This window comes from Pseudochaenichthys georgianus, chromosome 2, assembly GCF_902827115.2.
Source record: "Pseudochaenichthys georgianus chromosome 2, fPseGeo1.2, whole genome shotgun sequence".
NCBI classification, from domain to species: Eukaryota; Metazoa; Chordata; class Actinopteri; order Perciformes; family Channichthyidae; genus Pseudochaenichthys; species Pseudochaenichthys georgianus.
The window spans coordinates 7,826,110-7,838,500 of NC_047504.1; the positions used below are offsets into that span (position 1 = coordinate 7,826,110).

The window sequence follows — 12,391 nt, forward strand, 5'->3', positions numbered from 1 at the left end:
TAAAAGGGCCCTTTTGTGCTAATTTTCAGGTTCATATTAGTATTGTGTGCCTCTACTGTGACATGTGCGCACGTGTTTCATAGTGATGTCACTTGGTTCAGGAAGTAAATAAAGGTCTCTAATGGAGCAGTGGGAGAGAAGCTGTGAACTATCATGCTTATTTTATATAACAGATTATATTCTCTGACGGTTCCCATTAAAGTTCCATAAAGGCAATATATTTCGGTGGAGCAGCTTTTGAAGTCTTAGTTTTTTTAGGTACGGAGGATTTTAGGAATTGTTCTGCATGTGTGCAGAAGAAAGTGACAAGGACACAAAACAAAGACATTGTTTTAGCTGGGATTGGCTTTGCGTCTATTGGATGATCTTGGATACTCGCGTGTCTCTTGCTAACCTTTTGACCTCCTTTCAAACGTATCCTGTCCGGGCCTCCTCGAGACTTTTTTTGTTGCTCTGAAGTTGTCTATTATTGTCCCAGAGCAGCTTGTCCCTGGCTTGGGGGGATTGAGAGCAGAGGGGACGCTATCCCTGTAGTATTCATCTCCTCTAAAGGCAGCCATGTTTAAGGTGATTTCTACTGAAAGACGGTTAGTCATTTCATTTGCTTGGAGTTTATGTTGACATTTTTGTTTTGATATTACTTTCCTGAAAGTGTCTTTTTGATTAGATTTGGCAAGTCTCTTTGTGATATTAAAGATATAGATGAATAATACTGAGTTTCATGCTCTGACATTAATTCATTACTTAAGTAATCCAGATCTTTGGGTTCACTTGGTTTTGAAAACACGATGCACACTGAAGCAGCAGCACTGAGAACTCTGCAGACCATTGACACGCACACAACCTATATAACGCACTACAGGAAAGGAAAAAGACCAATAAGCATAATTGAAATATCAGAACTGAGAGTTAAGAGCAAAAATATTAGAGCTTTTAGCGAGACGGACCCTTTCATTAATCAGGTTTTATAGTTGCATGGCAACAGCAAGAGCTGCATCTCTGTCTGTGTAGCACAGCTATAATGATTCACTTTGACAGTCTGATTATACAGCTCATGCATGTAAATGTACATTCCCCTTCCCCTGTGGTTAAACTAGCCTTTGTTTAAATAAAGGAAGAGCATACGGGTCAGGTGTCCATTCAACTGCGTACTGGATGAACTCTGCTGAGAGATGACACGGGCTATTGTAGAGACTTGAGGATAATTGTTTGTGGTGTACAGTAAATATGTGATGTCATGGGACCCAGGGGCTTATCATGAGATTTTAATTGTTATTTGCAATATGGCCAAAATCACAAGAGAAATAATTTGTTAGTATGGTAGAGCTGCAGATGAGTCCTTGTGGGAAACTGATCTTTGCAATCTTAGTCCCTTGTCTTTATGTCCTTCAATGTAAATAAGATTAATAATCATTTTTTCCCAAATCTTGAGTAGCGCTGGAGTTGCAATCTCAGTCTAACGTGACGCACCGGCCTGTTTTTGAGATGTAAGCTCTTGTTGAAGTGTTAAAGCAATTGCATCTATTTCTGTCTGTAATGATTCCGTTTGAAAAGGACTTGGGTTGTTGGGAAGCACTATTGGAGTCACAGTGCTCTTTACTTCAGCTCTGGGGCGCTCATTAGAGCCGAGGATATTGCGACGTGCGACTCTGAACCAACGAAGTGATCGGCCTTCTGGCTTTTTTCCGGAGTGGGATAATGAAATTGGTTTGACGACATTTAAATCTTACATTTTCATTGATTGTTTTTCGTGGTGTAATGGAGGTTTCTGCCCCAAACAGATGCAGCCTTTTGCATACAAATCATACACGCAATGCTTTGCTGCAGGAAGGCCAGATTGTTCATCTGCTAGGACCGTTTGTGTTTCTAACATTTAGTTTTTAGTAGCTTTTTACATAATGTATAGAATGTTCAGGTAGGACAATAGAGATTTACTACAAATCCTCACATTAGAAAAGCTTGAACGGATGTTTAATTAATGCACACAATGTTTAAATATTGCTTACTGCTCATATTTTCTATAATTCACTGCATTGTATTTTGTTGTAAATTACTGCTTTACTCATCCACCTCCACTGGTTGCCGGTCAAGTCCCGCATAACATACAAAGTCCTCCTCACCTACAAGTCCCTCCATGCCCATGCCCCCCAGTGCCTATCGGACATCCTTCGCCTTCGTCTTCAGACTCTGGCCTTCTTACCACCCCCCGCACCAAACTGCGAACCTTCAGGGACAGAGCCTTCAGCGTGGCAGCCCCCACCCTCTGGAACGCTCCCCCCCGCGGACATCCCCAACATCCCCACACTCGACACCTTCAAAAGGGCCCTCAAGTCCCATCTGTTCACCAAGGCCTTTGGCCCCTAATCTATTTGTTTGGTCTGTCCGACTGGTTGTCTGACTGCATATGTGTTTGTTTTGCCCTGTTCTTCTTTGTAAAGCGACCTTGGGTCTCATGAAAGGCGCTATATAAATCCAAGCTATTATTTATTTTATTGCTATATTAAAGGTGGGGTAGGTAAGTTTCAGAAACCGGCTCGAGATACATTTTTTGTTATATTCCATGGAATGCTCTTAACATCCCGATAGCAATGAATATCTGAAGTGCTTTGACAAAAAATCCATAAAAAAATGTCATCTGTAGAAGCCGTAATACTGTTGTGGCGGCTCAATACCCAGTTACATTTGAGTCGCCGAGAGGCTAAACTTGGCTTTAAACTGTGACGCGTTTTCGAAAAGAAAGTCCATGTTGAAACAATATAGTTGTAAGGATATTTAATAAACAAAATCAAAACATACTAACTATGGACAAAAACGGTCAACAGAAAAAATGACAGCACAAGCTCACCCTCTGTCATGTGCACTCGACATCAAACAGGTGACTTATAAACCAAACCACACCCATGTGACAATTACCGGAAGTGCTCAACAAGCAAATAAAGGTGACGTAAATAATAATGATAATACAAATAATGAACTTGAGCTAAGTAGTGTTATGGCACCTACAACTGTAAAAAGTATAACCAATCCGTTTAGCCGGCCCAGCTAAACGGATTGGATGGCCTACCTGCCTGTCAGCCTTCCATCTGGGCACAAACCTATCTCGTGCCCTCATTGGTCATGTGCGCGTTCGTGTGTGTTGGAGGAGGGGCTCTGTAAGGAAGTGGCAGATTTTCTCCGGTTGTGTATTTTCAAATTCTAGCGATCTCGAGCCGGTTTCTCAAACTTACCTACCCCACCTTTAATATATTTTTATTACAGTGTTCTCAATATAGTTCGCTATCTGAACCTACCTGGCAATACATTATTTTCCTGATTTATTTTAAACTAGTAATACAATTGTATCAGATATTTTACACGTCTGTTTGGTACAACTCCATGCACTTTTGCAGTCCCTTGCAAACACGGGCATTAAATCCTCTCTTTGTTATGTCGTCAAATGAATTTCATATCGGTAGTGATGTTGGAGTCCATTTTGTGCTATATTTGGATTGCACATTCATTGTTTTGCTGGACAACGAAGGGTCTAAGCCCCCAGTTTGGCAAGCATGGAGTGTCCTGAAGCAGGAGGCCGAGTTCCTGCCGGGATCAATACAGTATCACATTATTGAAATGATCTTACCATCTGTCGGAAAAAATATCAAGAGGGAAATGCTTCTGTCATTGCAAAGCAATGTTAAGTATTTTTAGGTAGGATTGAACCTTTTTGAACATTAAAGCATGTACACATGTCACAGTAGAGCAAACAATTAAAATATAAACCAGAAAATGAGCATAAGACGTACTCTTTAATGTTTTTCTTGCACTTCAACCCTTCCATGTATAGTATCGGTCCTTTCAGTTGCAGATCAATAGTTGTAAATGGATGTTCTTTCAGACTGCATGGTGCTTTAAACCAACCTGGTTTTTTTTGTCTGCCAAAGCTGGAGAACCTCCTGAGGGGGTCTCTGCTCTAAATTCTCAATTTGCAGTCGGAATACTAATTTCTCTGGTAATATTCAGAGGATTCTCTCATTTGCATAAGTAAGCACTCTGGATTATTGTTGCTTAGACATCCACAGACTGCACACGAACAGCTCTGAACTTTGTTGAACTTGTGAAATGAACAGCTTTGTAGTTGAGCTAGGTTTTGGGCAGGAGGGCAAACGGCACTCCTCCTTCAAGCCGTCTGTTGGAATCCCTTTTATGTTTGGTTTTTTCTTTGCTCATAGCCTCTGAGCAAATGTATTAATAATAATAAATTATATTTCTATAGCGCTTTTCTTGAACCCAAAGACGCTTTACATTATGAGGGAGGGTGGACAACAAGGACAGGCAAAAACGACCAAAACCAAAAAAATAGACGATCGTCAGCTCTGTTCCCACGGGCATCACCGCTATTATTATGACCCAAACTATCATATCTATTTTTTCTAAACACCAATACTCAAATTTAACCCGTTTGAGGCTGCTAAATATTTCCATTATAATTAATAAAGTGATGTTTTACACGTTTTATCATTTGACAAGATTAGCAAGCAGAACCACTAGTTTGGCTGAACGAGACACTCGTTTGTTTCTGCATCTCACATCTGTGCAAACATTCCCCCTAAAACCTTTGGGACAGACTAACCTGGGTGAATAATGGTCGCTGCTGGCCTCAGCTAAAGAGCAAAATGCTGCTTTAAGCAAAGGCGCTTGCTCTCAGGAGAGCACTGGTGATGTTGAGTCTGCAGCCACAGATGTGTCCTGTCTGTTTAGGAGCGAGGGAGAACAAAACGACCTGAGAGGGGAATTGGTTCACGGCCAGTGTGAAAAATGGTGCTAATATCCTGTGGTTGATTTACATGGAGCAGGGAGCGGGAACGAGCCTCGGAGCAGTCTGTAAAGATTGCCACTTTGGGCTAATGTTTGATGACTGCCACTGTCGGATGTGAGCCATGTGTGGGTGTTCTGTATGAGCCCACTCAGCACAGCTGCGCTGATGTCACTGTGGCATGAGGCCTCTGCGCTTCCTTGCGCTCACACACACACACACACACACACACACACACACACACACACACACACACACACACACACACACACACACACACACACACACACACACACACACACACACACACTCTCTGAATCTCTGTCTCATATGTATGCTCTATGTAACAGCTGATTTCGCTCTTTTTTTGTATTCCAGATGATGGGACGAATTGCATTCTTGAATAATTCTAGAGGACATTCTGCTTATTTCCAGGTTCATATTTGTCTGAAACCAGAGCCCAGTCTGCTCAGATTGATTAGCTGGCTACCTATGTTGTGATTGGTTACCTGCTTAGAGATGTCCCTCCCCTTAGCCTATAGCCTATCACGTACAATGTGTTGGAGCACTGGCCAATGAAAGTGTGAGTGTTAGATAGTGATGTCACTGTGTTCGGGAATGAAACAAAGCAGTCCAATGGAGGCGTTTCAGGCAGGGGGTGTGTGTGGGAAAACCCCCAAAAGCATAATCGGGCCTCTTTTTAAATAAAACAACTAACCCATCCCCCCTTTCCCCTCGCAATGCAGTTAGAAACAGCCCCAAGGATTTGATTTCACTCTCCATGCAGCCTCTCTGAAATGACAGCCACGATTGCAAATGGGGTCGGTGCAGAAACCTGGCAGGTTCACTAAACCCCACCTCCTTGCTTAATGATGACACGCATTAGATCAGTGGCAAAGATGGCCTCACTGCATCCTTTGTATCCCCGTGGTTGCAGCCTCGGAGACCCCCGGTCAAACACAGATCTGAGAGTGTTTTTAATAAGACGCACAGCTGCTGCAGACCCTCAACCCACGGGGGGGCAAGGGTCAGCCGTGTTTTCAGATCATCAGCGGGATTCCTGTGAACTCTGGGGGGGGGGGAAGAGTGTCGTGTTTTCGGGTTTCTCTGTGCACACATGCTGCCTGCGTGTGTTTGCACGGGTTAATATTTACAGCAGATGTGGGAGCAACTCAGCAGCAGCCCCCCATCCTGGAAACATGAACACACACTTAAAGTAAATGGCTTCTACTGTTTGTCTGGCACTCACACTGGCAGTTAATTTGCTAATTAAGTTAAAGCAAATTGAAATGGCCACCACTTTTGGTGCCATTGTGTGTTTTTGTCTGTGTGTGTCTCCGGTAGCATTGGTTCCGCCTCTGAGGATCGAGGACTTTAGGAGATGTAGAGACAGCTGTAACACGGCAGGGGGGGTGTGTGTGTGTGTGTGTGTGTGTGTGTGTGTGTGTGTGTGTGTGTGTGTGTGTGTGTGTGTGTGTGTGTGTGTGTGTGTGTGTGTGTGTGTGTGTGTGTGTGTGTGTGTGTGTGTGTGTGTGTGTGTGTGTGTGACTCTAAGATGGCTCGGGGAAACAAAATGTGCAAATGTCTCAGCTTTCAGGGCCTGTTCCCGCCACTTTGTTACTGATTTAATCTGATGCTTGGGCATAATGAGAGAGAGATTATCATAAGCACCTGTGAGTGTAATAAAATAAAAGCTATTATAGTTTCTGCATGGATTTGACCTGCATGTGTGTGTGTGAGAAATAACACTAAGTTGGGATGGACTGTTATACTCGGAGAAGGTCTCTCCAGGGTCGTAACAGTCACTGGCAGAGGCACGATGTTTTAATGCAAAATGTTGACAATTACTGTTGGACACGGAAAGGGAAAACATGTCCACACAGCAGCTTTTCAAAAATCTTGAAAATCTTGGAGCTGGGCGTGTCTGAAAGCTTGGGGATTTTTTGCGACCAACAACCAATCACATGAATCTCCCGTCCCCGACATACAAAGCAAAAAAACCCGGGGATTTTATGCGAGCAATATATATATATATAAACTCCCCAAACAGGCGAAAACCTACCAGTTTCACCCCCTGTCTCTGCCACCTCCCTCCATGCCTGGTTCCTCCGGTTTGTATCCCGTTAATAGTTCTGGTCGTAAAGAACCGGGTGATTTGCTTCCGTAATTTCTCGTTTGGAATATGAGGAAATGAACTGCGGTCTGGTTCTACAGCTTACACGCGGTTTGATTGGCTAGCGCTTCTACTGTCAAATTTGCATAAACGTGTTTGATTGGCTGGCGCTTCCAGCTCAGCTTCAAAAGTTGAACATTGCTCAACTTTTGAATCCTGGAAATCTTCGCTTCGCTCCCCCACAATGCAGTTCAGCGAAAAGCGAGGCAAAGTGACGTCATCCCCATTCAAAGTCAATGGGCAGAGAAGCGTTGGAAGCGGTGGAAGATTCGTCTAAAGCTGCTGTGTGGACGTACCGTAATGGGTCAGCCCCATTGCAGCTATAGCAGGAAACAGCCCTTTCAAGATATGCTTCTACATTTAGTTCAGAAATCACCTCTGTTGGAAAGGTCTCCTTGCTCAGGTCTCCTATAATAAAGCTTTTATTTGAGCTTGTACAGCTGTGCTGCACACCACTGCTCTATAATTCCCACTGGCAGGAGCAGCTAACCACCCACTGTAAATCCAGAATATTTTCAGAGTAGGGACCATGTCTGCCCTAAGCTGCTGCTGCGTGTTGTTGTGCACATTGTGCTCATTTTCAGGTTCATATTTGCGTGTTTTGCCTCGACTGTCTCATACTGCCTGTGCTGCAGCAGCCCTCTGTCTGAAACCATGGGAGAGAAACTGCCTCTGGAGGGAACTTTGGCATTTTAGCCTTTTACAGACAATTTACATGCACACCAACCTATAAAACAAATTGACAGGTAAGTCCTCACCGAGCAGAGTAGGGCCTCTTTAAGTGAACTTGTTCTTGTGTTTGAACATGAGAAAGGCACAGTGGTGTTATGTCTGTATGTCTTCAATCATTAACGCTCCATGTGTCTGTGTTGCAGGGGTCCCTTCAGCGTGGTGAGGCGCTGCATCAACAGGGACACGGGCCAGCAGTTTGCTGTAAAGATCGTGGATGTGGCCAGCTTCACCTCGAGCCCCGGCCTCAGCACAGAAGGTGAGGAAACCCACAGACCTGCTTTGAACCGTGGCTGCCAATGAGATCCTGGTGTTTGTTGTCGTGCACTTTGAGCAGCAGATGGGAGTCATCAGATCAGGATGAGAGAGGATAGGTGTCAATCACAGAGTCTTACTCTGACTTACTTACAACCTCTGAAACTAGCTTGTGTCATGCTCTGGAGTGCAAACTGCAAACCCCACCCTGTTCTCCTTGTGGACTACAACACATTTGGGGAATAATCTGCAAATCATACTAAACACTAGGGCTGCTCGATTATGGCAAAAATCATAATCTCGATTATTTGGGTCAATAATTGTAATTGCAATTATTAAAAGCGATTATTCTTTGACTTTGAAAACATCCATTTATTGGAGAATAACAATTTGAACAGTATGTTTTAACAGTTTATTACCCTGAACTTTAAGTATAATTCAACTGAAAAAAAAAAGAAAGAAATTATTAAAAAAAAGAAGTAACAATAATAATAAAAAAAAAATTGTTGAATTATTGTTTTCGTAATCGTTGCAAGCCATAATCGTAATCGCGATTAAAATACTATTAATTGAGCAGCCCTACTAAACACAGAAGCACACAGATTGTTTACCGGCATTCTCACGCACAAATACACGAGGCGTATGTGACACCCAGTTGAGTAATAACAGATGTTGGATCTGCATTTATTTGCCTCTCTGTGTGTGTATTGGTTAGGTTGTGGTGGTGGGTATGCGTGTGTGAGATATGCCATGCCTTACCATATGGTTTTGTGCTTTGTCATGCTTAGTGTGTGTGTGTGTGTGTGTGTGTGTGTGTGTGTGTGTGTGTGTGTGTGTGTGTGTGTGTGTGTGTGTGTGTGTGTGTGTGTGTGTGTGTGTGTGTGTGTGTGTGTGTGTGTGTGTGCGCGTGTGTCTAAAAGAGAACGAGAGATACAGCAAAGATCACGTGTGTGTGTGTGTTGCTGCTAATGTTGGCGTTCACTGTGTGCCATCTGTGACGGCCCAGTCAGAGATAAGCAGGGTAGCCAATAACAGCAAGACAAGGAAATGACAATTGTGTATATGTATGTTTTCGTTATTCACTTTTTTTGTTATAACCCTTTTTCCACATAAAACATCAGTTTATTTATCATTGAGACTCTTTAATGTGCGCTGCAGCTGTAAGATAATTCCAGCAATAAGAGATTACATTTGAAAATGCAGCACATCAGCATTCCCATGTGGTAAGTTTCAGCCAGCCAGTCAGTCAAAGTGAACCGAGGATAGAAGAAAACTGTACCTTTTTTTGTTGACACCCACATTGCTGACATTTAAAAAAAAGTCACAAAAGAAGCAAGTGGACTCAAAGTGGAGCGGTAGAGCGCTGGAGAGAAGCCAGATCTGGAGAGTGGTATTCTGGGAACACACACACCGTAGCTTGTTAAAAAAGGTCAGCGTTAAAAAGAAGCAAAAGCTGAGTTACAAACAAGCTCTGTATGAATATATCTGTGTGTGTGAGCATGTGAGGGGAGTGGATACACACTTGATTAAAGGTGTAATTAAGAGATTGGGCAGAGTATTGATAAAAAGCAGAGTGCAGGATTACCAGAATATAATGGAGGTAAATGTAGAGAGCAAACAATTGAGCGTTTTCAATTAACACTATAGCTTTATGGGTCCTGAAAAAACTTAAAAAGTGCTTTACTGTGACATGTTTACATGCTTTAATGTTTAAAAAGGTCTTTATTTTTCTCATTCTGTAAGGAAATAAATGATTGTATCCTGATTAAGTTACATGTACACATATTCATATTATAAAGTGGGCGTTATTCTCCAGCATTGTTGTGCAGAGAAAACCCTATCCTGCAGATATCAGACTATAATAAGATTGCATCCCTGTATGAAGATGAATGATCTACCAGCTGTAGTCTAGCCTACACCTTCCCAGTAAGAATTGATTTGGATCCGGCCCAGTGAATGGCATTGCTTTCATTCAGGCTGTTCCAGGCCCCTCTGGCTCTCCGAGAGGGTTCCTCGCTGCGGTGCGGACACTGGGCATCATTGTTAGTTCCACTGGAGAATAGATACTCAATGAGACGGGATGAGGAGGAGAGGACTAAAGGAAGCAAAGGAACAGTAGAATAGGGGCTCTGTAGCGGGGACATTTCTCTCTGTTGCATAATGATGCTGGTCTGTCACGACACAATGAGCACACACACATACACACTGAGAACAGTAGACATGCAGATGGGGGCTGGAGTGTGTAAATGAGGTTGTTATGGAGTGAGCAGCTCAACAACAGCATGTCTGTCAGCTCTTATTAGCAGCCTCTTCTAACACTTGTTCACTATTTCCTTTTGTTTGAAGAGGCCCGATAAGGCTTTTTTGGGGTTTCCCTTTCCTGTAGTGTGTTAAGGTTTTGTCAGTAGAGTAGAGTTCACAGAGCAATGTAGCACTGGCCTGATGTTGATGATTGTGAGCCAAATCTGCATTTAAATTGGCATTGTCGCAGCCTTACATCCGGCGTATGTCTGCTACACACCAGCTTGTCTGTCGGCCAACATGTGAAAGCTCACCTTATGTGCTCAGTATTAAAGTTGAAAGAAAACGTGTAAATAAAAAGCTTTGTACACCCTCTGGTGGTTAGTATTTGAAATTAACATCATCTCTCCTAAATGCCATCTGATGTTTTCTAAATTATATAAATGTAATTGTATTTGAATAAAGACTGCATTGTGACATCTGAAAAGGCAGGTGCTTAAGCCCTATTTGTGAAGGGTGGCAGTTGAACCTCATGTGTTTGGGTAGAAACAGCCCAAAGTCATATCTGTGCCTCAGCGTTGACATTTAGCCGCATAATGTAAAGCAAGGGGTTTTGGAAATGACAAATACCCCTACAAGGAGAGTCAGACATTTTAAAACCGGAGCTGCTGATGTCACGGAGAACGCAAAGTCCTCGAACGAGCCAGCAGAGGAAGCTTGTTTAAAAAGCCCTGCAAAATGAAACCGATAAATCAGGGAGATTGTTTCAGTGCAGGAGAGATTTACTGTTGCTTCTTCCGCCAACCAGCACCTGATAAAGAGAGGCAATGCATGCCGTTTGGGAATGTGAACTAATGTATGTGTGTATGTTGTTATTCTACCGTGACATGTTTACATGCATATATATAGGTTCACCTACTGAAGACAAAAGAAGTGCAAATTAAGCAAAGAAAGTGAAAACCATAAAGCAGATTCAGGAAGTCAGTAATCTGATGGCATCTTTGTTTATGTAACTATAAGGAAATCCAGTTCCTTTTTTTGTATCTCGATTACATTATTTGACGTAATGTCTCATGGTATGGTCTGTCTCTTGTAGATCTGAAGCGAGAGGCCAGTATCTGCCACATGCTGAAGCACCCGCACATCGTGGAGCTGCTGGAGACCTACAGCTCTGACGGCATGCTCTACATGGTCTTTGAATAGTAAGTCTGTCCCTCACGCACCACGTGAACCACTTTAGGGTTTGTTATTATCCATGTTCTTCCTTCTTAACCTCCGAACCCCTAACTTATTTTTACCCAGCATCACAGCTGATCAGTCCCACGTACAAGATGCTGTTTTCACAATATATAGATGGGGTGTGATCATCTGAATAGGAGATGGCGATGTCACAACATTTCCCCAACACTACCAGCCCACATACCTGTAGTTGTTACATATGTGTAACTTTGGTGGAAACCAAATATATATTCCACCTGAAAAGCTATGCCTCGGTGTTTATGGTATATTCGCATTGTTTTTGTTGGAAATTAAAGAGACTATTATCATATATTGCCAAAAAGAGAAGACATGAATCATAAATACTCAACACGTATACATATTATTGACTGTGTATCTGATAATTGTTGTTTAACATATCCAGCAGTGCTATCTAAAGAATACAAAAATGGCTCCACCTTTTGATGCCGATAACCTAGGGCTGCTTAATTAATCGTATTTTAATCGCCATTACGATTTTGGCTTGCAACAATTATGAAAACAATATAATCTAAATAAAACGATTATTTATTTTATTTTTATTTATATATAAAAAAAAAAAGAATTATTGGTTTTTCAGTTGAATTATACTTAAAGTTCAGAATAATCAACTGCTAAAAATATACTGTTCACATTTTCTTTTTCAATAAATGGATGTTTTCAAAGTAAATGCATAATCGTTTTTAATAATCGTGATATCAATTATTGACGCAAATAAACGAGATTATGATTTTTGCCATAATCGAGCAGTCCTACGATAACCCGGGAAAAATATGGCAACTAGACACAAATACATACTTATTCAGCCTCGCTCTCTGCTTTTTATTCCTTTTCACATTTTCTTAATCATCCTGCCGGGGTTTTTGTTTTCCTCTGTGTGGATGTTGTGAATCACATGTCCTCCAGAAAGCTTCCCTCGGATTGTGAGTGTCTGAGAAGTGCTA

At 42.2% G+C, this 12,391-nt stretch overlaps 1 protein-coding gene across 7 annotated transcripts in view; it reads left to right on the top strand.

Annotated features, from left to right (window-relative positions):
* LOC117459552 (peripheral plasma membrane protein CASK) overlaps positions 1-12,391 on the top strand; it is a 35,497-nt gene that overhangs the window by 3,275 nt on the left and 19,831 nt on the right. For all 7 annotated transcript variants that reach the window (XM_071205440.1, XM_071205443.1, XM_071205444.1 and 4 more), the window contains 2 exons: positions 7,841-7,953; positions 11,287-11,392. In XM_071205440.1, coding sequence (XP_071061541.1) covers positions 7,841-7,953; positions 11,287-11,392 — 219 coding nt within the window. The remainder of the gene's footprint in view (positions 1-7,840; positions 7,954-11,286; positions 11,393-12,391) is intronic.